A 22,500-nucleotide genomic window follows, 5' to 3' on the forward strand; every position below is an offset into this window, starting at 1 on the left:
TTCTTTACTTCTTTCGTTCTTTCTTTAGTTCTTTCTATCTTTCGTTCTTTTGTTCTTTCTTTCGTTCTTTCTTTCTTTCGTTCTTACTCCTTTCTTTCGTTCTTTCGTTCTCTTTTTCTTTCTTTCTTTCTTTCATTCATTCTTTCTTTCGTTTGTTCTTTCTTTCTTTCTTTTTTTATTTTGTTCTTTCTTTCTTTCTTTCTTTCTTTCTTTCTTTCTTTTGTTCGTCCTTTTGTTCTTTCTATCATTCTTCCTTTCTTTCTTTCTTTCTTTCTTTCTTTTTTTATTTTGTTCTTTCTTTCTTTCTTTCTTTCTCTATTTCTTTTGTTCTCTTTCTTTCTTTCATTCATTCTTTCTTTCGTTTGTTCTTTCTTTATTTATTTATTTATTTTGTTCTTTCTTTCTTTCTTTCGTTCGTCCTTTTGTTCTTTCTATCATTCTTCCTTTCTTACTTTCTTTCTTTCTTTTTTTCTTTCTTTTTTTATTTTGTTCTTTCTTTCTTTCTTTCTTTCTTTCTTTCGTTCGTTCTTTTGTTCTTGCTATCATTCTTCCTTTCTTTCTTTCTTTTTTTCTTTCTTATTTTATTTTGTTCTTTCTTTCTTTCTTTCGTTCGTTCTTTTGTTCTTGCTATCATTCTTTCTTTCTTTCTTTCTTTACTTCTTTACTTCTTTCGTTCTTTCTTTAGTTCTTTCTATATTTCGTTCTTTTGTTCTTTCTTTCGTTCTTTCTTTCTTTCGTTCTTACTCCTTTCTTTCGTTCTTTCGTTCTCTTTTTCTTTCTTTCTTTCTTTCATTTGTTCTTTCTTTCGTTCTTTCTTTCATTCTTTCTTTGTTTGTTTCTTTCTTTTGTTCTTTCTTTCTTTCATTCTTTCTTTCTTTGTTTCTTTCTTTCTTTCTTTACTTCTTTCGTTACATCTTTCGTTACTTCTTTCTTTCATTCGTTCGTTCTTTCATTCTTTCTTTCTTTCGTTCTTTCATTCTTTCCTTCTTTCCTTCTTTTGTTCTTTCGTTCTTCCTTTGGTTCGTTTTTTCATTCTTTCTTTCTCTCTTTCATTGCTTCTTTTGTTCATTCTTTTGTTCGTTCTTTCTTTCTTTGTTTCTTTCTTTCTTTCTTTCGTCCGTTCTTTCTTTATTTATTTTGTTCTTTCTTTCTTTTGTTCTTTCTTAATTTATTTATTTTGTTCTTTCTTTCTTTCTTTCTCTCTTTCGTTCGTTCTTTTTTTCTTTCTATCATTCTTTCTTTCTTTCTTTCGTTCGTCCTTTTGTTCTTTCTATCATTCTTCCTTTCTTTCTTTCTTTTTTTCTTTCTTTTTTATTTTGTTCTTTCTTTCTTTCTTTCTCTCTTTCGTTCGTTCTTTCGTTCTTGCTATCATTCTTTCTTTCTTTCTTTCTTTCTTTCTTTCTTTCTTTCTTTCTTTCCTTCTTTCATTTGTTCTTTCTTTCGTTCTTTCTTTCTTTCATTCTTTCTTTCTTTTGTAACTTCTTCCTTCTTTCGTTACGTCTTTCGTTACTTCTTTCTTTCATTCGTTCGTTCTTTCATTCTTTCTTTCTTTCGTTCTTTCATTCTTTCCTTCTTTCCTTCTTTTGTTCGTTCTTTCTTTCTTTGTTTCTTTCTTTCTTTCTTTCTTTCTTTCGTCCGTTCTTTCTTTATTTATTTTGTTCTTTCTTTCTTTCTTAATTTATTTATTTTGTTCTTTCTTTCTTTCGTTCGTTACTTCTTGCGTTACTTCTTTCTTTCTGTCGTTCTTTCTTTCTTTCTTTCATTCTTTCATTCTTTCTTTCATTCTTTCGTTCTTTCGTTCTTTCTTTCGTTCGTTCTTTCATTCTTTCTTTCGTTCGGTCTTTATTTATTTTGTTCTTTCTTTTGTTCTTTCTTTTGTTCTTTCTTTCTTTCTTTCGTTCTTTCTTTCATTCTTTCTTTCTTTCCTTACTTCTTTCATTACTTCTTTCTTTCGTTACTTCTTTCGTTCTTTCTTTCGTTCGTTCGTTCCTTCCTTCTTTCTTTCTTTCTTTCTTTCTTTCATTCTTTCTTTCATTCTTTCCTTCTTTCTTTCTTTCTTTCTTTCTTTCTTTCTTTCTTCCTTTTGTTCTTTCTTTCTTTCTTTATTTATTTCTTTTGAAAATAAAGGCTTTTGAGTCCGCCTAATACACCGGAAAATACATTATCTGTTTATTTATTTTAATACTTGTTGACAGACTTTGTTTCTCTATCCCTAGGTGGGCTTCATCGACTACATTGTTCACCCTCTGTGGGAGACGTGGGCGGACTTGGTGCACCCCGATGCTCAGGATATCCTGGACACCCTGGAGGACAACAGAGAGTGGTACCAGAGCATGATCCCACGTAGTCCCTCACCTTCTAGTCCTGATGAGTCTCACGCTGAGCTCAAATCGGGAGGTAGTCTGGGAGGGCCTAACCTCTCAACGGGGGGCATCGGAGACAAGTTCCAGTTTGAACTGACGCTGGAGGAAGAAGAGGAGGATGAGGAACTACAGTCTGACCTGGAAAGTCCACTTGAGGATGACCCTCAGTTGGGGATGGAGCGACACCAGGACTCATCATCACCATCGACGTCTCCGGACCCGCGCGGGAGGTACCACCCCCCTTCGCCACATTTGTCACGACCCACCAGTCTGACGTTGCAGAGCCTCCCTCACAGGACCTCGCCGAGCGGGGAGGGACCCGAGGGTGAGAATGATGACAGTGCCCCCTGCCTGCATGAAGCTACATAACAACCAGCACAACCTGCCCTGCTAAAAAGACCGAGCGACAGCACTGAAAGGAAGCAGGGCGGGCCCTTACCTACCAATAAAGTCTGTAACATCACCACAGTCCCTTTACACTGGAGACAGCCTCTCTGTAGACGGAGGGATGATCCCTCTCTTTTTAATTTCATATTTATCTCGGCAACTCTTTGGGGTCTCTTAATTATATCTATTTTTTTTTTGTTAGTTTGTTTATTTCTCACCCGGCTTTGGAAGCATCGCTTGTACTGGGAAAAAGAGCGACACTTTGCGATAACAAACGGTCGAAAGAAATGTCTTCCTCTAAAATATCTGCAATTCTCGGTTGTGAGCAAGGAAAAGTTGCAGCGGTATGACAGGGTCCTGCAGATTATTTTGCACCATTTTAACATTTCAGAATCTTATCTTGTTCAAATGATTTGTACTTTGAATTTATGTTGAAAGATTTTGAGGTGATGTAATATATGAACTGGTGAGGAGCTGCGATAGAATTGATGGACCGAATCCTCAGGGTATGAAGAGAAACACAAATCGAATGTAGCATCAATGTTGTCCATGACCTTAACCCCAAAGTCATTCCCTTCTTAGTATTTACCTCTTATCCACGCAACAGGGAAATGTCTAACCAGTTGATACCCTTTAAATTGGGCACCTTAGAGCAATCAAATATGTGTGTGTGAGTGTACGTGTGTAGGAATGTATACATGTGGTCGCGAAAATGTGTCGGAAACCATTTTATAGCACCTCAAATTGAGTTTGAGCACTTGAAACACCAACTGTAGTCTAATCTGTACCTGCGATGACTTTATCTGATGCCCTTTTTCAAACCTGTTGAGACTTACAAAAACAGTTCATTGTCCATTCACCGGTCGTGTCTTCACGTGGAGGAAAATCAGTTTGTTTTGATTTCATCTGGGTGCCTCTAGTCCCCAAGTATCACTTGACCATTTCTGTTGCTCAAGCTCTTTGAATGCATTATAAAGGGCTTTGCCCAATGTAGGCCTGCACATCAGGTTACCTTTAGGCGGGCAGAAAAGGATTTCACAAACTTGATGGAACATCCCCAAAAAAATTACAGTTTTCAGGCGTGAACAATGGAAATCCCAAAAATGCCAAACTTCTGAACCAAAAGTTCTCAGCTTTTATTACCTCCCTCAAGCATGTGTAAGCAACAGGGGGTCATATTTTCAAGCACTTGGGTTTTATTTCACGGTATCCCATGTTTGAAATACAGGATTGGGATTTGAAAGCACTTCCGTGACTGACCATTGGGAAAACTCATTGACTATTAACCAAACGCAATCCTTTGGAAGTTTAGCAAAAGTGACTGTGAGGGAAATCCAGGGACCTCCCCACTGATCGGACCCATAAAACATAATGGTATCCACCCTCCTCCCAAAATGATTTTGGAGAAGCGGTGGTAGCAGCAAATTAGTGTACGTCTGTTTTTCCAACTGATTTATTAGATCATTGTGTGATTTTGCTCTCATCAGTTCATTGCCTGTGAGGACCAAAAAAAAAACGACTCAAGGCTACATTTCATTGTTTTCCCAATCATGTTGACCGCTTAAATCATTTCAAACTGGTATAAATATGCAGTCTGAATATGTTCGCGATTCACAACATCCACTAGCTTTAACACTTCTCCATCAATTGCCTTACGCATACATTTTTGAGCTAGTTATCAGAGGATGATACATTTGCCTTTTTGAATGTTGCTGTGCCAATGACCATTTTGTGTTTGGGAGCCTTTTACTGAGTATCTTCATCTTTATTAAGTTCATCGAGTTGCTTGTTCTGTAGCCACAAAAGGACTCAAGCCAGTGTCTTCTTGTGCCGGTCCCTAGCCCGGATAAATACAGAGGGTTGTGTCAGGAAGGGCATCCGACGTAAAAGCTTGGCCAAAACAAACATGCGAATCAAACCTCTGAAGATGGAGGACACGGATTCGCTGTCGCGACCCCTTGAAGGGAAAGGTCAAAAGGAAAAGAAGAAGATCATTGGATAAATACAACAGACTTTATAAGAACCTGTGCAGAATGCTCAGGCATACTGACATTGTCATGCTAGTTTGGAAACAATCATAAGTGCTTCTTCCATCATGAACTAGCGTACAAGAGTTTGCGGTACATTTGGGTCACTGCCAAAATATTTGGCAACGCTGACCTTTGTCTTTCTTTCTTTCGTTCTGGCCATCGATGCTTTGAGATTCGTACGTTTCAGCTTTCACATCTCAACTCATGATAATCGGAACCACAGTGCCTGGTTGCTCATGAAGCATCAAGTCACCTCCAATGTTGCCATCATTTCATTTCTTGATGATTATTTCGGTCAGCACAAGCCAAGTCGTCTTTGTGTTGACGGCACCTGTTGACTGCTGATGAGATTTGAGAGCAGGATTGTTGAAAAGAATGAACCCATTGCAGTGATACCTCAGTTTACGAACCCCTTGGCTTACGAACTTTTCAGTTTACGAACGTTACATTTATGGAAATTTTACCTTGGCATACGAACTTTTTTTCCTACACGGAGGTGCCTCAATGAGTGATGTGTCGTTCGCGAACGAGCCCGTTCTTCGAACAACAAAATTGCAGCCGACTGTTTTTGTCCTCTGTTCCCCGCCCCCAGTCTTCGGTTAAAGCCATGTGATTGGTCAAGAACGCAGCAGTGAGGGGGGGGGGGTGGTTTAAATATTAAAGAGACAGGCAGACGACAGTGAGAGAGTTTCAACTTTGATAGTTCAAAGAAAGAGTGTAGACTGCAAGGTTAAAATATCCCATCAATCAGGATCCAGAAACAACCCGCACAAGCCATCTGTACGCTTGATGCAAAAAGCTATCAACCCAGCTAAACTGAACACAATTGATGAGGAACAAGATACAATTATCACAGAGAAAGCACCTCCAAGGGATCATTCCTCAAGATGGTGAAAGAAGGCTACGTTCCTCATCGTGTTTAATGCTGATGAAACCGGCCACTCCATTCCATCAAGCCATCAACAACCATCACAAATGTCAGTAAAACCACTTCATTATACAGTACAGTTTATTTCTTTAATTATAATACCAAAGCACATTTATTATACATAAAATAAGGTAAATCTTGTGTAGTTTTAAGGCTTAGAAAATTACAAAATTATGTTTTATGGGGACCTGGGAACGGATTATTCTCATTTTAATGGTTTCCTATAGGAAATAATTTTTTGGGATACACACTTTTCGCCTTACACACTCTGTCTGGGAACCAATTAAGTTCGTAAACCAAAGTATCACTGTACTTTACTTTCATTTCATGTTAAAAAAAAACAGCATAAATGGCAGGACCAATGTTCATTTGGGTTGTTCATGCTCTGCCCAGCCCACTGATAGCTGACACTTGCGGTGGATAAAAAGGAGCACCTTTTTTGAAAATTATTTAAAGAAATCAACCACAAAGTCACTGATACCATTTTGGAAGTGCTTAACTGAAATAACTGTGTACCATTAGTGTTTAAAAAAAGAAGAAATGACTCCTGCCAGCCTGCAATGCTACTTTTTTTACACAAGATTTTAAATGGATGATTGTATCAGTCGTTGACTTTATAGTGATAGTTTTTACCAATGATAACTCAAATGTATTTAAAACGGACGATTAGTTTTTGTGCAATTTAGAAGCAGTGCACCTGCTCCGCCTTTCTGATAGTTGAAACTTGAGAATGTGTAGTTTGAAGCCTTTTTGTGTCAATGTGTACTAACTGTGCGTCCATTCTGTAGATGATTTGTGGCCGACAGAAAGAAAGCAGGACGCTAACCAGCACTAAACACAATTTTATTGCACTTCCGGGCGGGGCCAGGCAGTGGGAGGAAACACGAGTGTCAAAGTACTTCATGTATGCGTTATTGAGCAGCCTTTTTTTTTTATTGAGCATGTGTCTTCGGACAGCAGCCGTGGATCTTAAAAAGGAACAAATGTGCTGTTTTTTTAATGCGCTGAAACCAAGAATTACAAACGACTCTGCCAATCACCGGAAGAAATGACGTTTAATTGTCATGAATCAAAAACAGCAGTCTGGTCAAGTCAAAGAAAAAAGGTTGGCCTTGAATGGTTGATGGCGAGTTCAACGCGGTCCGGTGGTTCATCACCGATAAAACACTAGTGCCAGAAAGTGTTAAATGTGTTCATGAGTGTTGTTGCTCACTACTTGTGTTGAGCTCATGTTGCCCTCATGTTAAAATCATGTTGCTCAGCCTGTGTGTCGCGCAAACTTCTCGAATGCTATTTATTCTTCATACATGTCTGTTGAGGGAAAAGTACTGTAAAAGAACAAACAAACATGTAATTGTATGTTTAATCACATGTTGAGCCTCAAGATCAAATATACGTGTGTATATAGCTGATCTGCCACCATGAGATTTTTGTCCAAGAAAAATATGTCCTTTTAAAAACCAAATGATTTTTTTTCTGGAGGTTTGGCTATTTTGTGGGGGGAAATGCCAATAAATGACATGGAAATTTATGTCAGCGTCTTTTTCACGACTGATTCACAGATTGTGTTGATGTAATTACAATAAAACAGTGTCACGTTCATTGGGATGTTTTCAGCTGAAGGCTCGGTCCAGTCTGACCGGGGCTCCGGTGCAGGCTGGAGGTTTCACTCCCTGAAATCATACGGCACATGCAACGTCCAATTGAATCTCTGCGGTCATAGCTACAACCGGTCATATTGCAAATTTCCCCATTGGGGGATTATTAACTCATTCACTGCCATGCACACATTTAGTCAGGAATTGAACATAGGACATAAAGCGGCATTCCTGAATTTGTTCGGGTTTTGTTTTCTTCATGCCTGTGTGCCGATAAAGCGCTAGCCATGGCCTCTGGAAATGTTTTTTCCCTTTTCCCAGTATTTCCCTTTTTTCTATGTTGGCGCTTTGTTCCAAATTCAGCTGTTGTTAAAGCGCGATATAGACTAATATGTATGTATTGCATTGTATTTTGGACAGCCGCCCTCATTTCAAGCTCATGTACCTCCAGACCCATATCATTTAGGAATTAACTATGGTTTCTTATGCTGCATTGAATGTTTATGTAATCCTAAAACTCAATATTCAGTGGGTCCTGCAGTTTGAGTGAAAACGACAAAAACCCTGGCACACGAGTCGACACATTTTTGCACATTGGCAGTGAAATAGTTAATAAGGTTTTATTCAGCATCTTGTTAAAAGGAGCATGATCATATGAACACAGATAAATTCATTTTCAAATGCATTAATGTTGTTTCGTGACATGTTAATTATTGTTAATTATATATAATTATATGATTATACTACCTATTTGATACGGATTTGCTTTTATTTTGATTTTTTAACATTTATTTATCTGTTCATATGAACACGCTCAGCGTAAATGGGGTCATAGGATGTTGTCATGGAATTTTTAATTCGACTGTCATCGTATGTATCATTACTCACCTTGTAGAGTTGGCAAACCAAATGGAAGAGCGAGGACATGGCCTTCTCCTCGTATTCCTCTGTGAATACCTGACAAATACAGTGAATCATTGGCTTACGAACTTAATTGGTTCCCTAGCAGGGTGTAAGGTTAAAAGTGTGTATCCCAAAAATTAATTTCCCATAGGAAACCATTAAAATGAGAATAATCCGTTCCCAGGTCCCCATAAAACATAATTTTCTACTTTCTAATTTTCTAAGCCTTAAAACTACACAAAATCTACCTTATTTTATGTATAATAAATGGACTATGGTATTATAATTAAAGAAATAAACTGTACCGTATAATAATGTCGTTTTATTTACCTTTGTGATGGTCGTTGATGGCTTGATGGAATGGAGTGGCCGGTTTCCTCAGCATTAAACACTTGATGAGGAACGTAACCTTCTTTCACCATTGTGAGGAAGGATCACTTGTAGGTGCTTTCTCTGTGATAATTTTATCTAGTTCCTCATCAATTGTGTTCTGTTAGCTGGGTTGAGAGCTTTTTGCATCAAGTGTACAGATGGCTTGTGCGGGTTGCTTGTGGAGCCTGATTGATGGGATATTTTAACCTTGCAGTCTACACTCTGCCTTTGAACTGTCAAAGTTGAAACGCTCTCACTGTCGTCTGCCTGTCTCTTTAATTTTTAAACCCCCCCCCCCCCCCCTCACAGCTGCATTCTTGACCAATCACGTGGCTTTAACCGAAGACTGGGGGTGGGGAATAGAGGACAAAAACCGTCGGCTGCCATTTTGTTGTTAAAGAACGGGCTCCTTCGCGAATGACACATTGAGGCAGCTCCGTGTATGACAAAGGTTTGTATGCCAAGGTAAAGTTCATATGCCAAGGTAAAATTTTGAGGTAAAAATGTAACGTAACGTTCGTAAACTGAAAAATTTGTAAGCCAAGGGGTTCGTAAACCGAGGTATCACTGTAGTTAAGTTGGAGTATTTTGTCACATGGATTCCTTCACAATAGTGAATCTTACACATCAGTTAATTGTAAAGCAGATGGATGCAAATCAAATCCTTTTTTTTATTCATTAACACCAACTTAGTCAGATGACATCTTTTTGGGACCCACCATGTCATTTTCTTGTTATTGAAGCTCCATTTTTGTGTGTGTAAAACTTTGGAAGGTTTTCTCAAGTGGGACGCACTCATGAAAACACTGATGGACGTTTCGCTTCTTATCCAAGAAACTTTGCTGACAAAGTTTCTTGGATAAGAAGCAAAACGTCCGACACCTTCAAAGAAGTACAGATGATGGTTGAAGAAACCTTTTCATCGATGGACCACTCTTGTGATCACCTGGCTGCTTGACCTTGCTTGTTCTTCCAGAGACGATTCCTTACCCCATTGAAAGTGACCCACGGAACGTGCGTGTGGGGAGGACTCAGCGCTCTTGTCATGACCGCGTTGCTGTGCATCAATCTAAGGCCCAAACTTCCCTTGACACAAGAGTCAAGACTGACCCAAGAGACGGCGGGAGCGTGCATCTGCAGACACTACAAAAGCAGAAGAAAGCCCGAAATAGGACACAGATTATCCAAGTCCAAATCCCCAGTCAGCTCTTCTATTCATTCTGAAAGCGATAGATGTGAAAGAGCGCGTCTGTGTTTGTATCAGTGACGTGCAGTCAGGGGAGGCAGGTGAGGCCGTGCCTCACCTGTCATCATGAAAATATCAAATGAAAAAAATAAACTTCACCATTTTGTGATTTTTTTTTCATCTCAAAATCGCTGAATTTTCACATTTACCATTCAAATGCTAAGTAGAGACGAGCGGTGAGACAGCAGCCGGCTGAGCCTCACCATGGATTGCGCAATGACTATGCGAACTGTGCTGGCTTGCTCTGCAGTGAGACCGCATTGCTGTGTCTCTGCATATCGCTATTAAAGTGTTCAAACACTCAGTATATGAACTAAATGTCTACATGGTGTATGGTGTATATAATGTAGTCACTTTACATTATAAACACTGTACTACAGTGTTTATTTTATTTTATTTTTATCAAAACTGTGTGCATAGGTGAGGCACACAGTTCTCCTGCCTCATGACAGGGATTCGCTAGTGATTAAAGATTCTTCTTGCGACTCCTCGGCTGCAGAATAATAGAATTAGTGAGAGTGGCAGGCAGTAAACAGTTAGCAAGTTAAGTGCAACCATCCAGTCATTTTTTCGTGTTGCTTGGCTTTATTTTCAGAATGGTGGATTACATACCTAAATTGAAAGAAATAGAGAGACTTTTAAAACTGAAGAAAGATAAGAAACTTCTACAAAGAAGGTATTGATGCCTTTCTTCAGAAGGAGCGGCGCATGGACTTCATTTATAAGTAAAGATAACACAATCATAACGTTGTTTTTTCTATGCTACAGTTTTTATAAAGAATGCTGACATGACATTTTAAGCAAAACATGTTAACTGTTGCCAATCAAATGGTGAATAAGCTACTCTGTGGAGTTCATATGTTTGTAAATCTGACTGTGATGACGTCAGTGCCTCACCAGCCATGAACTTCACCGCATCGGTTTGTATGGTGACGAGTTAACATTTATTTTATGGTTCGCTGGACACTTTGGCAAAGAGGAAACGTATGCAGGGTATTTCGTGAAATGGCAACAATCAATTGGGCATTGCTTGTAAAACGTGATATTATCAACATCCATAAATATGTGAGCTAGACTGGCCTCTTTATCCCTCACTTACCGGCTTGGCTGCTCCGAGAACATCGGCAGCGGATTGCATGCAGTATATAACGTGAAAAGCTGCAGGGCCGCATAAATGGAGGACGCAGGCCTGAGGGGAGGAACATTGTCATTAAACATCTTGATTTATTCCTTGAAACAAATACATCTGAACAAAGTCTGGATATAATTTGATAATAATCACAATTCCTTCTAATGCAAAGAAATGAATTGTCTGATTATGCGTTACCTGTTTCTCCTATTGATGTGTCGATAAAGCGCTGGCCATGGCCTCTGGCAATGTTTTTTTTTCTTTTCCACAAGGGGGCAGCATTTCCGTTTTTTCCATGTTAACGCTTTGTTCCGGCTTCAGCTGTTGATAAAGCGCTATATAAACCATGCAATATGTATGTATTGCATTGTGTTTTGGATAGTCGCCCTCATTTCAAGCTCATATAACTAGAGACCCATATAATTTAGGAACTAACTCTTTTTTTCTGATGGAAGAAGAGTGTTTAAAGGACAACCGATACCATTTTTTCGTTTCCTAACTGACATCAGAAAAACGTTTTATAGCATCTAAAATACCCAAAACACAGGCTGATATTTTTGGTCAAATGAAAAACACCAAGAAAAATGAGTTAAAGTGCACCAAAATTACTTCAAAATGAACTCAGAAAGTTTCACTTTCAGAAAGTCCCGCCCCCTTGTTCGTGACATCACGCCAAGACGTCTTGCCTTGCTCGAGAATCAAAACAATGGCTACAGATTCGGAGAAGATGCTTTCGTGTTACTCATCCATTTATGAATATGATTCAAACAGTTCGGAAGAGGAAAGCATAAATGTTTGCAATCGATTAAAGAAGTCCTTCCGTATCAATTCGAGCCGTCAGGATTCCAATGTAGCGTCCCAGAAAATGTGCAGGATGGTGCCCAAACTCCATTGGAAATGGGCTAATTTTTCTGCTGGGAATTTTGTGTCAACTAGTATCAAATATTAGTCTTGGTGCAACACACAACGATTCACCATCGCATTATTTATGTGTTTTCCTTCTAATTTCGCCATCAACACAAAGTTTTCAGACCAAACAAAGTACCCAAAATGCATTGTGTGTCACTTTCTCGGTCAGGGGCGTTCCTACAATGTGTCTTTTTGTCGGTCGTGGGGGGGGGGGGGTCCTTTAGTGACGTCACGTACGGACTAGTCACCAACTCAAAACCAAGACATCCTGAATATTCAGCGCAAGTCTTAAAACGTAAAATATAGCTACAGTAAAGTCTCGTTATATCGATATTCAAGGGAGTCCGAAAAAATATCGATATAACCGGGACTATCGATATATCCGACCCTGTTTGCATGTAATTTTCTCCGTGCGTGCATAGAAATAGTATCGATATAACCGGGACTATCGATATATCCGATATCGATATAACGAGACTTTACTGTATATGCTGTGGAATCGTTATAAAATACACTCAGTAGAAGTCGTTTGAAGTGATTTTACAAATTATGGACACAACTTGTCTGGGGGCGTCGGTTGTCCTCTATGTGAAAAAAATACATTTAAATGAAAATCAAAATTATACTCTTTATAGTTGGAAGGCCGCTCTGTCCATTAAAAAAAGTCCGTGTCTCTTGAGGACTAAACTTAACTTTCCCACCCTTGGTTAAAACCATGTTTACCTGAATCATGTTCCCATGGCATTCTGGCTCCCCATGCTGGCAGATGAAGGTACTCTTGTCCGCCACCACCACTTCCTGTAAGGAAATACCATTTAACAAATAACACGATTCCCTCTTATACCAGACCAGGAAGCGCCAGCAGTAAACAGATCGGCACACCTTTGCGTTGCCATACGGCACCAGCGTGACATTCATGATGTCCTGCAGCATGGACCAGGTGGGGAAGAGCTGCTGAGTGATGAAGAGCCTGCAGTCTGGACACAGACACTCATAGTAAAGAGCGACAGACACCGGAGGAGCCACCTCTTTCGGACGTATGGCGCCGAGTTCCATACACTGCTTCTGCACCTGGGGGCCAGAATCAAAATCCTTATTGGCCACGTATGTAGAACATACATCATACGACATACATACATACATAGGACATGGGAACACCTTTGAACACCTCGTTTGTGTTTTTCGATGATCTCCTTCTTCTTCTCGACCGTCATTTTCTTTTGTGTCCTCTTCGGCTTAACACTAGCCTGTGGTGGGGATTTTTTCAGTCCCATAATAGCAAAAGTATCCTCGATAACAAACCACGTCCGCACTCAAAGAAAAGGGGTGCGAAAACTAGTCCGCCAGCCACCATGGTGCTGTTCGACCGTGTGGTTTGGTGTTCATCCACCGAAAACTTGTCCACCAGCCACCGTGGCGCCGTGTGGTTTGGTTCGTCCGCCAAAAACTAGTTCGGCAGCCAGCCGTCAGCTCGTGAATTTAATGTTTGTGAGGTGAAACGTTTGTGAGCTAAAGCGTTCGTAAACTGAGGTATCACTGTATAAACAAATCAAACCAAAGTACAGTAAAGTCTCGTTATATCGATATCGGATATATCGATAGTCCCGGTTATATCGATACTATTTCTATGCACGCACGGAGAAAATTACATGCAAACAGGGTCGGATATATCGATAGTCCCGGTTATATCGATATTTTTTCCGACTCCCTTGAATATCGATATAACGAGACTTTACTGTATCTAATGAACGACTTGGGACTTTTGAATTAACATAAAAAGGTCTTTGGAATGTGTTGGGAAACTGGATTACTGCCAATCTTTCAACCACTGCTCGGCCTGCAGACAAAAACAGTCTAACAAAAGTTCAAACATTCAGTTGGAATTTGTACTCATTGATTTACTACTTTTGGACTACAACATCCCACCTAGTCACATGCAGAAGCACTGTCAGGCCTTAAATAACTGAAGCATGACTCTCATTTTATAACTCATCACACGGGCTCTATTTAACTCAGTCGGATGTAAACTCATATCAATTCATGAAACAATTTCTGCATTGAGTCAGCAAGGGATGGGCATCTGCCGGCCCATGACCATACACTGAGCAGCCAAGAGTGGAAAATAACAAATGTTTCTTCATCTCTGGTGGACCTCTCCATAGTTGGGCTCGACACTCATTGTTCCACTTTTAAAACATGATTTTCAAATTATCTATTCATTTAGTTTCGGACAAAATGAGTTGCACTAATGTTGATTAGCACTTCGGGGGGTTTGTGCTGCCTTTGAATTGTCATTTTTATGCAAGGGAGACCATTGTACTGTGGAAGAGTGGAGGTAAACAGTTTATATTTTTTATATTGTTCAAATTATTTGTTGTTAAAAGTTGGGTCGTTTTTACAGTACACTGAGAAATGTACGGCATAAAACTATTGTGAAAAAATGAAATATACGAGGAGAATATTATGTAAAATGGTTCAATAGTAAAACAGATATCTGCACGTATTTGGTCCATATTTAAAATGACGTTTTTATGTCATACATCATTCTATCTCAATTTAGTGCACTCACCTTGCATTCAACAGCAATCTCCAGTGAGCGACACCACTGCGATGGAGGATATCGACAAGAGGTTTTAGGATGAGATGAGGCTGCACTCCAAATGTGACAGAGGAGGACGACCACAAAAGCCGCAAAAAGCTTCATGTCGGAACGAAGCCGATATCAAGAATGTGCTCCACACTGAGGGAAACCCTAAACTGTTCACTCATTGCTCGTCACTCTCAACTGACCACAGCCATGTGGAAAAGAGTAACGGTAAGTTCACGACCCCTCGGACACTCGAGTCATCGCAGTGAGCAAATTCATTGTATAACGTGGAGATGACCTGAATACCTTGACGAGAGACCAGCGGCGGGCCGTCAGGACAAGGAAGGCCTTCTCTACTGGTCTAAAAATATCTGAATCACAGACTGATTAATTCTATTTTGTTCACAAATTCTTATTAAACATTTCAAAGTGTCTTTCAGTTTCCTTTCATTGCTTTCCCCCTGTTGTGCCGCTTCCCGATGTGTGTTTTCATATTTAAGCATTTAACCAATCACATTGCAGCCATCGATTGGCTGGCAACCATTGCATTAAATGCGGTTCAATGATTCTGTTGCTTTAACAATGTCAATAGCTTTAACCAATCAGGTTTTGAGTTGGTGACGCAGGCCTGGGGAACGTCAAAGTTTTGCCAACTATGATTGGCTATTCACCAGCCAATCATCGTATCACCAGCCGCTACTGTCAAGAGCATACAGGCCAGAGCTAGCTCACTGTATCTGTAGCGAGCTGCATAAGCGAATATATTGTTGTGTTGATATAATAGCGGTTTTGTCAACCCACAATGGCTGAAGGAGGAGAAGAAATGGATTTTGTTGTAGATTTACTCTTGAAGCCATTTTCAAGATGGACTTTTTAAGAAGAAATGGTCATGATGAAGAAAGGTCTGCGGTGTGAAAGAGCGACCCCATATCATGAATCCACACATTCATGGTAAAACACGAACGTTTTTTCTTTCTTCACAAGTTATTTCCTGGCTCACGGGACCCTCTAGTAAATCACAACATTTATTTTTTTTTACAGTCGCAGCTTGTATGGATTCAGACATAGCACTGCTGAAGGCCCAGTTATGAAATGCGTGGCCCACCGCTGCTAGAGACATTAAATAAAGTTGCGACAACTACTATTGCCTGGATTAGCAAATGTGATGTTTATGTCCAGGTTTCAGTCGAATTGTTCAATTCTCTTAGAATACATTTGAATGTAGTTTTTTTATTACGTAGGGTATCATATAAAGGAAATAAAGCAGTCTCAGACTTAGTAGAAAGCAGAAGGGAGTGAAACCAAGATCAAGTATGATGAACGATGAAAAATCAATATGCAGCCATTATCTACAAGAAATGAACAGCACAGGTCAGTATGGTTTTCATTTTTGGACAACCTAAATGTTTCATTCATAACTTTAATTTGGCTATGACTAATATGTAAAACTGTGCTGTCTATACTCTATGTGTACTTTTATCATAGACCCAAATTAGGAGTGGTTAAAAAAGGCTGAAAGTATAAGCACTTGTTCTCTTTCTTTCTTGTTACTTTTTGTGACGTTGGCTGCCGGAATTCATACAATTTTGGTCACAACTCTCGATAAAAATAAATAGACAGAGCCACTGCTTGTGTGTCGAAAAACTCACTCTTCTGGTACATTGTCTGCCTTGGTCAAAATATTTGAATAGTAGGTTGAAGTGCTGTTATCTAAGCCTGAACACTAAAACAATAGCCTTCACATTGAAACTAGAGCATGAGTGTTATTTGAAAGCACACATGTTTATAAAGTGTCATCATGGCTTGCATCTGAAACAATTTCGTTATTTTGCCCAAATGTAACGTGTCAGGGGGAGACTTTTTCCTCACGAGGCCAACACATATCATTAAATGAGCTGAAGTCTTTGTAATCTTGACTTTATTTGGTAGTTAAAGTGCATACAAGGACAAGGGGTACTCTGTAAGAAGGCAAGGAAGGACAGTGGAGTTTTACAGCAACTGAAACCTTTGAAACCAGCACAATTCTTCAGATGACTAACTTCTAAAAAGAAAGACAAACTACCGCGATACAACGCACAGTCTTATTGCATAATTGAACTAGTAAACAAACATTTCCATGAACATAGATTTCTTCACAGCAATAGATTAGTAAGTGCAGCTAAATGATTTGATTTGGATCAAAGCAGAGGGAACAAATTCCTACGGTCACAACAGCAACAAGCCAAAGTCACAGAAACAGGGAGCACTTATTAGCCTTGTCCTACAGAAACAAGAAGAGGTATTTGATCATATGCACAGCAGCACAATTCAAACTGAAAGACAATTTTCCCAATTGTCAAATCAAGTCACGGCGTGTCATTCTTACCAAATAAGTTGTATGATTTGTTTTGACAGGGATTTTGTTGTTATTTGGGTGACTGCTTTTTATGATAAATTGACCACGGGGAAAATAACATCTCTTCGTGCAATACTTCCATTTATCACACCGATTCGTGTCTTCCAGGACATTACCAGAAATGAGAGGGCTGGTGAGGCATCCAAACCAAATTCTCACATTCGGCAGCCCCCAATGATAACATTAACATTGATCAACCTCCTGTTCACCCTCAAATGATCTTGATGATAATTTGACTTGTCATGCATTCCTTAAATCATTCGCTGCCATTCACGAATTTATTCGGGAATTGAAATTATCACGGAGAGCACCATTCCCGGTTTTTGTTTTTCATTGGTTTGGGTGCTGATAAAACGCTGGCCATGGCCTCTGGCAAAAAAAATAATATTTTTCCTTCTTTCCATATTATCGCTTTGTTTTAGGTTCAGCTGTTGTTTAAGCGCTATGTAAAACCAATATGTATGTATTGCATTGAATTTTGGACCGCCGCCCTCATTTCAAGCTCATATAACTCCAGATCCATATAATTTAGGAATTAACTCATTACGTCTGATGAAAGAAGAGAGTCTAAGGTTTCTAACGCTGTACTGAATGTGTATGTAGTCCTAAATCTCAATATTCTGTGGGACCTGGAATTCAAGTGACAATGACAAAAACCCTGGCGTGGACACATTTTTGCACGTGTCTGGCAGTGAATGAGTTAAGGTTGATGGAACGTTGTCAAAATCACCTTGATGTGATTTTCAAGATCCCACTCCCTCCTGGCTCTTTTTCTTTTTAATCATCCGCACCATACTAATAGTACATTGGACCATTTTGTCAAATCAGTCAAAACCCAATGTAGAGGCCTGAGTATCTTTTGTCAACCTGTATGAAAATCAGAGGTATTTCAAAGAACCATGGCTACCCTTTTCAAATGAAGTTTTGTCATTTGCACGACGAGTACAGTGAAATTTCACCGGATGAGTGTCATCGCTACCAGTGATCATTTTGAAGTGTCTTCAACTAGACTATTTTTTTCACACAATAATGAAACATCAAAAGGTACAAATTAGGACACCCACATAAAGAAACTTCAAAAATACAAAGTTGTCTACGTCAAATAAAATACTGTTGTGAAGATAGTTTTGATGCCACGCAAACACTCTCTGAGTCCTTTATCGGTCATTTGACATCAGTCAACACATTAAGCACCATCGCAAATCTGCTTGCTCGGTTCCAGACAATAAGACGTCTTGATCGCACAAACACGGCCATCGGCATCAATTGAGATGCGTTAGTGCAAATTCTGCTTCAGATCGCCTACGTTTTAGAGCGGCCGTGCAAGTCCTGCACTGTGCAAGCATATTTCATATATATTCTTGAATCAAGCACGTTCTGCGGTCTATCGAAAACGTGGGTTCTATGATGAATGTGTACAACAAGAATACAAGCACGCAACATACTAACAGAGTGAATTTTGTATCACACAACATTTCATAAATCAGGTGTTCTCAAACTGGGGTCAGGGGATTCATAGTGGACTGTCAAATAGTTTTGATTGTAGATTCATTTTCAAAAATCTGTATCTACATACAGATGCTAATTACACAAACATTATAAAATTACTCTTCCCGGATTAAAAGCTCAGATACCACTCAGTCATATCACTTTTTTTTTCTGAAAGAACAAAAGGCATATTTTTGGGAGAAATGTTCTTATGATAGAAGTCACCAACGTCATGCTCACAGGCACCAGGTATCCCCCAAGGACCACTCGAGTAGCCCATGCCCTGGTTATTATCATTATCGAGGAATGTTGTTGAATTGATTATTTCGCTTGTAGAGGTTTATAATGTATGTAGCGTAAAAAAAAGTTTGTACCTTCTTACATTTCCCCGTGTTATTAACTCATTCACTGCCAGACAGATAATGTGCAAAAATGTGTCCACTCCAGTGCCAGGGTTTTTGTCATTGTCACTCAAATTCCAGGACCCACAGTATATTGAGTTTTAGGACTACATAAATATTCAATACGCCGTAAGTAACCTTAGATTCTCTTTTTTCATCAGAAAAAAACAGTTAATTCCTAACTTACATGGCTTTGGCTTTATCTGAGCATGAAATGCTCTCTCCCGGCAAATTGGCGTTTTCGTGTTTATTATGTTTGTTAAAGTCATTATAAGTGCAGTGCACGCTGGGTCCGAGAGGACAGTAATTTCATCTGTGCTGTATGTCATGCACATTAGCATATTTGACGATAAAGCTGACTTTGACTTTGAAATGGGGGCAGCTGTACAAAATACAATGAAATACATGTTGATTTATAGAGCGCTTTAACAACAGCTGAAGCAGCTGTATCAAAGCGCTAACATGGACACAAGGCAAATGTTGCCCCCTCGTAGAAGGGAAAAGACATTGCCAGAGGTCTGACCAGTGCTTTATCAGCACCCCCATGATGTCACACTTTTCAATTCCTGAATAAGTTTGGGAATGGCAGCGAATGAGTTAAATCATTTTGGTAATTATTAACATGATCGGTGTCATCACGTACATCAATGGCAACAATAATATATATTTTTAAAAGCATAGTAAATGAACCCTTTCATGCAACCATAACGATAACCTGGAACCTGATAACATGATACAATGTCCACTCTCGTAACCACTGTCCCTGAAAAGATTAATAAAGGTAATTTGAGATTTTCATGAGTGTCAAGAAGTAGTTTAAAAAACGTTGGTGACCTCTGTTTTATGCCATTTACCGTACAAGTACACAATAGTTTTGCTTTGCTATGGGGATTATTGGGGTATACATGGAAAAATTGTTCCCTTGGTTCACTGAACCCCAAAAGTTGGAGAAACACCACCATGGACAACCTCTGGTAAGTTCTTTTACACACGACATATGTGTGATTGCACTGCTTTCAACAGAATAACAAACTTCACATTTTACCGCACACGTCATGAAGTCCGCCCTCAGTGCAGTGGCAGCGTTTTTAGGGTATCAACTACACAACACACTAGACCAAGCATGCACATCGCTAAGCCTCAAACTAAACACTCGGTGACGGAGAGAAAGTACACTCTGAGTTAAAAAAAAAAAAAATCAAACAAATAACCTGACAACAGATTCCAACTTGAAAACATGATGCATAACAGACCATGAATTATACTGAGATTGAGTAACCTACATCTTCCTAAAACAGCCTTTTCCATTTCGCTCATACGTAATATTGGACTGTGTTAGTTTATTACTATAAAAATAATTTTGAGCGATTAAGTGTTATTTGATGAGCACCAATCCACCTCCACTCTGAGAGCACAATCAAGGTGAGCAAACCTGTCCGAGGCGTACGTTTCCCGGACAGATGTGAAATGTAAACACATTTAGAGCGACCACTTTTTTGATTGTACCTCACAAATGCTTCAAAGAACTCTTCCTGGCCAATGAACGTAATTGCATTTCAATTCCGTTCGTCAACCAAACAGAAAATTCGAAAGCTTCCTCAAAGCGGAAGTCATGGCTGAGCTCACAGCAAACTTTCCGATAACCTTAATGGACGTTTTTGTTGTGCTTTTTGTGTGCAAATGGAAATATCATTACAAAACCACCCAAAGGCACTTTTAATCCAGAATTTTCCTAGATTACATGCTCCCGTTCAAATCTTTTCACCTGGATCGATAGATAGATGCAGATGCATTGAGCTCGGTCAATCGCTTTACTTCGAATTGTATTGGCTTTGCTTTTGCCATTTGATTTCATTTCATTCTTCTGCTTGGAGGTCACATCTCATCTCATCCTTTCACGTCAACGCTTGAAATGGGTTCAGGCGCCCTATTTTTTTTATCTCTTAACGTCCTGTAGTGCCGCTGGTATGAGCACACATTTACATCATCAACATACAACAGGGACCAAAAAGAGCCTAAAAGTAGATGTTCTCTCTTTTTTGCATGCTTTTTAAAAATAATGTTCTTATCTGACTTCTTTTACACTGTATCTAATAATGTAATCCTATTCTAAGAAATTCCAGACTCACCACACACAGGCATTAACCTAAAGGTAGAATCTTTGAAATTGTATGAAAATGTAGCTTTTTTTTGAAGGGGTTAACTAAATGATGTAGTCACAATCCAGTCAACACCTGCAACACAGTGAAACTCTACATATCAAACACACATGTGCATGCATGTGTTTAAAACGGAAACTGAGAATGTAGTTGAGATTATGACAATAAATTCCTATTTTTTAAGAAATTGTTCTGTTTTGATTACACTTGTCAAAACTGTCTTGAATTTGAAATATATTTTTACAAGCCATACAAACTCAGGCCTATGTGCCACATATGGCCCGATCTGTTCATTAATCTGGACCATCAAGCATTTATTTATATTGACAAAAGTCTTGTGATATATGTTCCAGGACAGTGATACCTCAGCTTACGAATGCTTTTGCTAACGAACTTTTCACCTTACAAACATTAAATTCGCGAGAATATAATGTTGGCATACGAACTAGTTTTCGGGAAACACACGGAGCACCACATTGGTTGGCGGACTTGTTTTCGGCGGAAGAACACCAAACCACACGGCCGAACAGCGCCTCTGTGGCTGCCGGACTACTTTTGCACACACCCTTTCTCTGAGTGCATACGTGGTTTACTATTAAGTGGATACTTTTGCTTTTTTTTGGGACCGAAAAAGACTCCACAACAGGCTAGTGTTCAGCCGAAGAGGACACAAAACAAAATTACGATCGAGCAGAAGAAGGAGATCATTGAGAAACACGAACGAGGTGTGCGTTTGTGTGACTTAGCGTCACACTGCCAGTATGCTAAGTCGACCATTGCTACGTGTGGCTAAGGGCGTTTCTGTGTTATTTAACCAAGGGTCTCATACAAAAGAAGAGGTTGAAAAACTTCTGTTGGTTTGGATTATCAAAACGCAACTCACAGGGGACTGTGTTAGTGAGGATATTATCACAGAGAAAGTACGGCAACTTCACTTGGATATCATCAAGAGGCAACTACATCAGCGACCCTCACAAAGGTATATAAAACCACTTTATTATACAGTAATTTTTTTTTCTGTAATTACAATACAATAGCACATTTATTATACATAAAACAAGGTATATTTTGTGTAGTTTTAAGGCTTTTTTTAGTCAAAAATTATGTTTATGGGGACCTGGAAACGGATTATTCTAATTTTTAATGGTTTCCTATGGGAAATTAATGTTTGAAAGACACACTTTCTGGGAACCAATTAAATTTGTAAACTGAGGTATCACTGTATTTTTCTTTACCTGAAATAGGTTAAGTTACAACATGTTTTCATTTTTTATTGATTTACTTCATAAAATAATGTCGGGATTGAGTGACTGTAACTGATTCAGTTTTTTTAATACCATTTTTATTAAAAAAAATAACCAACTGAAATTTAGTCAATATATTTCGAATGTATTAAAACAATTGAAATGTGTTAAAATACAGTAAAATCTCGTTATATCGATATTCTCGGGAGTCCGAAAAATATCGATATAACCGGGACTATCGATATATCCGACCCTGCGCGCATGTAATTTTCTCCTTGCGGTCATAGAAATAGTATCGTAATAAGCGGTACTATCGATATAACCGATATCGATATAACGATATCGATATAACGAGACTTTA

General features: G+C 39.0%; 3 protein-coding genes and 1 long non-coding RNA gene across 17 annotated transcripts in view; 2 read left to right on the plus strand and 2 right to left on the minus strand.

The window, feature by feature from the left end:
- The window catches only part of pde4cb (phosphodiesterase 4C, cAMP-specific b), a 104,471-nt gene extending 97,232 nt beyond the window's left edge, over positions 1 to 7,239 (plus strand). For all 10 annotated transcript variants that reach the window (XM_089000179.1, XM_089000182.1, XM_089000180.1 and 7 more), the window contains one exon: positions 2,217 to 7,239. In XM_089000179.1, coding sequence (XP_088856305.1) covers positions 2,217 to 2,732 — 516 coding nt within the window. In that variant the 3' untranslated portion in view covers positions 2,733 to 7,239. The remainder of the gene's footprint in view (positions 1 to 2,216) is intronic.
- On the minus strand, positions 7,058 to 14,703 carry LOC148895866 (gamma-interferon-inducible lysosomal thiol reductase-like). The gene is made up of 7 exons (XM_089000195.1): positions 14,435 to 14,703; positions 12,748 to 12,936; positions 12,589 to 12,663; positions 10,927 to 11,016; positions 9,572 to 9,724; positions 8,195 to 8,263; positions 7,058 to 7,381 (listed from the first exon to the last, which is right to left on the minus strand). Exons 1-7 carry the CDS (start codon positions 14,567 to 14,569, stop codon positions 7,322 to 7,324), a joined length of 771 nt encoding a protein of 256 aa, XP_088856321.1. The 5' UTR covers positions 14,570 to 14,703; the 3' UTR covers positions 7,058 to 7,321.
- A 154-nt stretch (positions 14,704 to 14,857) lies between these two features.
- Positions 14,858 to 16,357, plus strand: LOC148895867 (uncharacterized). The gene is made up of 2 exons (XR_016115496.1): positions 14,858 to 15,403; positions 15,494 to 16,357. It is a non-coding gene; the product is annotated as an uncharacterized LOC148895867 (long non-coding RNA).
- Positions 16,354 to 22,500, minus strand: part of LOC148895868 (phosphatidylinositol 3-kinase regulatory subunit gamma-like) — a 22,419-nt gene continuing 16,272 nt past the window's right edge. For all 5 annotated transcript variants that reach the window (XM_089000191.1, XM_089000193.1, XM_089000190.1 and 2 more), the window contains one exon: positions 16,354 to 22,500. This exon is cut by the window's right edge and continues 726 nt beyond it. The gene's annotated coding sequence lies outside the window, so the exon portion shown is untranslated.

Source organism: Hippocampus bargibanti, linkage group LG07 (genome assembly GCF_051943395.1).
Source record: "Hippocampus bargibanti isolate YZ-2025 linkage group LG07, ASM5194339v1, whole genome shotgun sequence".
Classification (NCBI taxonomy): domain Eukaryota; kingdom Metazoa; phylum Chordata; class Actinopteri; order Syngnathiformes; family Syngnathidae; genus Hippocampus; species Hippocampus bargibanti.

Excerpts from the sequence above, each read along its gene's own strand:
- LOC148895866 (XM_089000195.1), bottom strand. The coding sequence starts at position 14,569 with ATGAAGCTTTTTGCGGCTTTTGTGGTCGTCCTCCTCTGTCACATTTGG. Across the intron at positions 12,937-14,434 it reads AGATTGCTGTTGAATGCAAG|GTGCAGAAGCAGTGTATGGA; the intron begins GTGAGTGCACTA and ends TCTGGCCCCCAG. Across the intron at positions 8,264-9,571 it reads CGTGGGTCACTTTCAATGGG|GTATTCACAGAGGAATACGA; the intron begins GTAAGGAATCGT and ends TGTATTTGTCAG.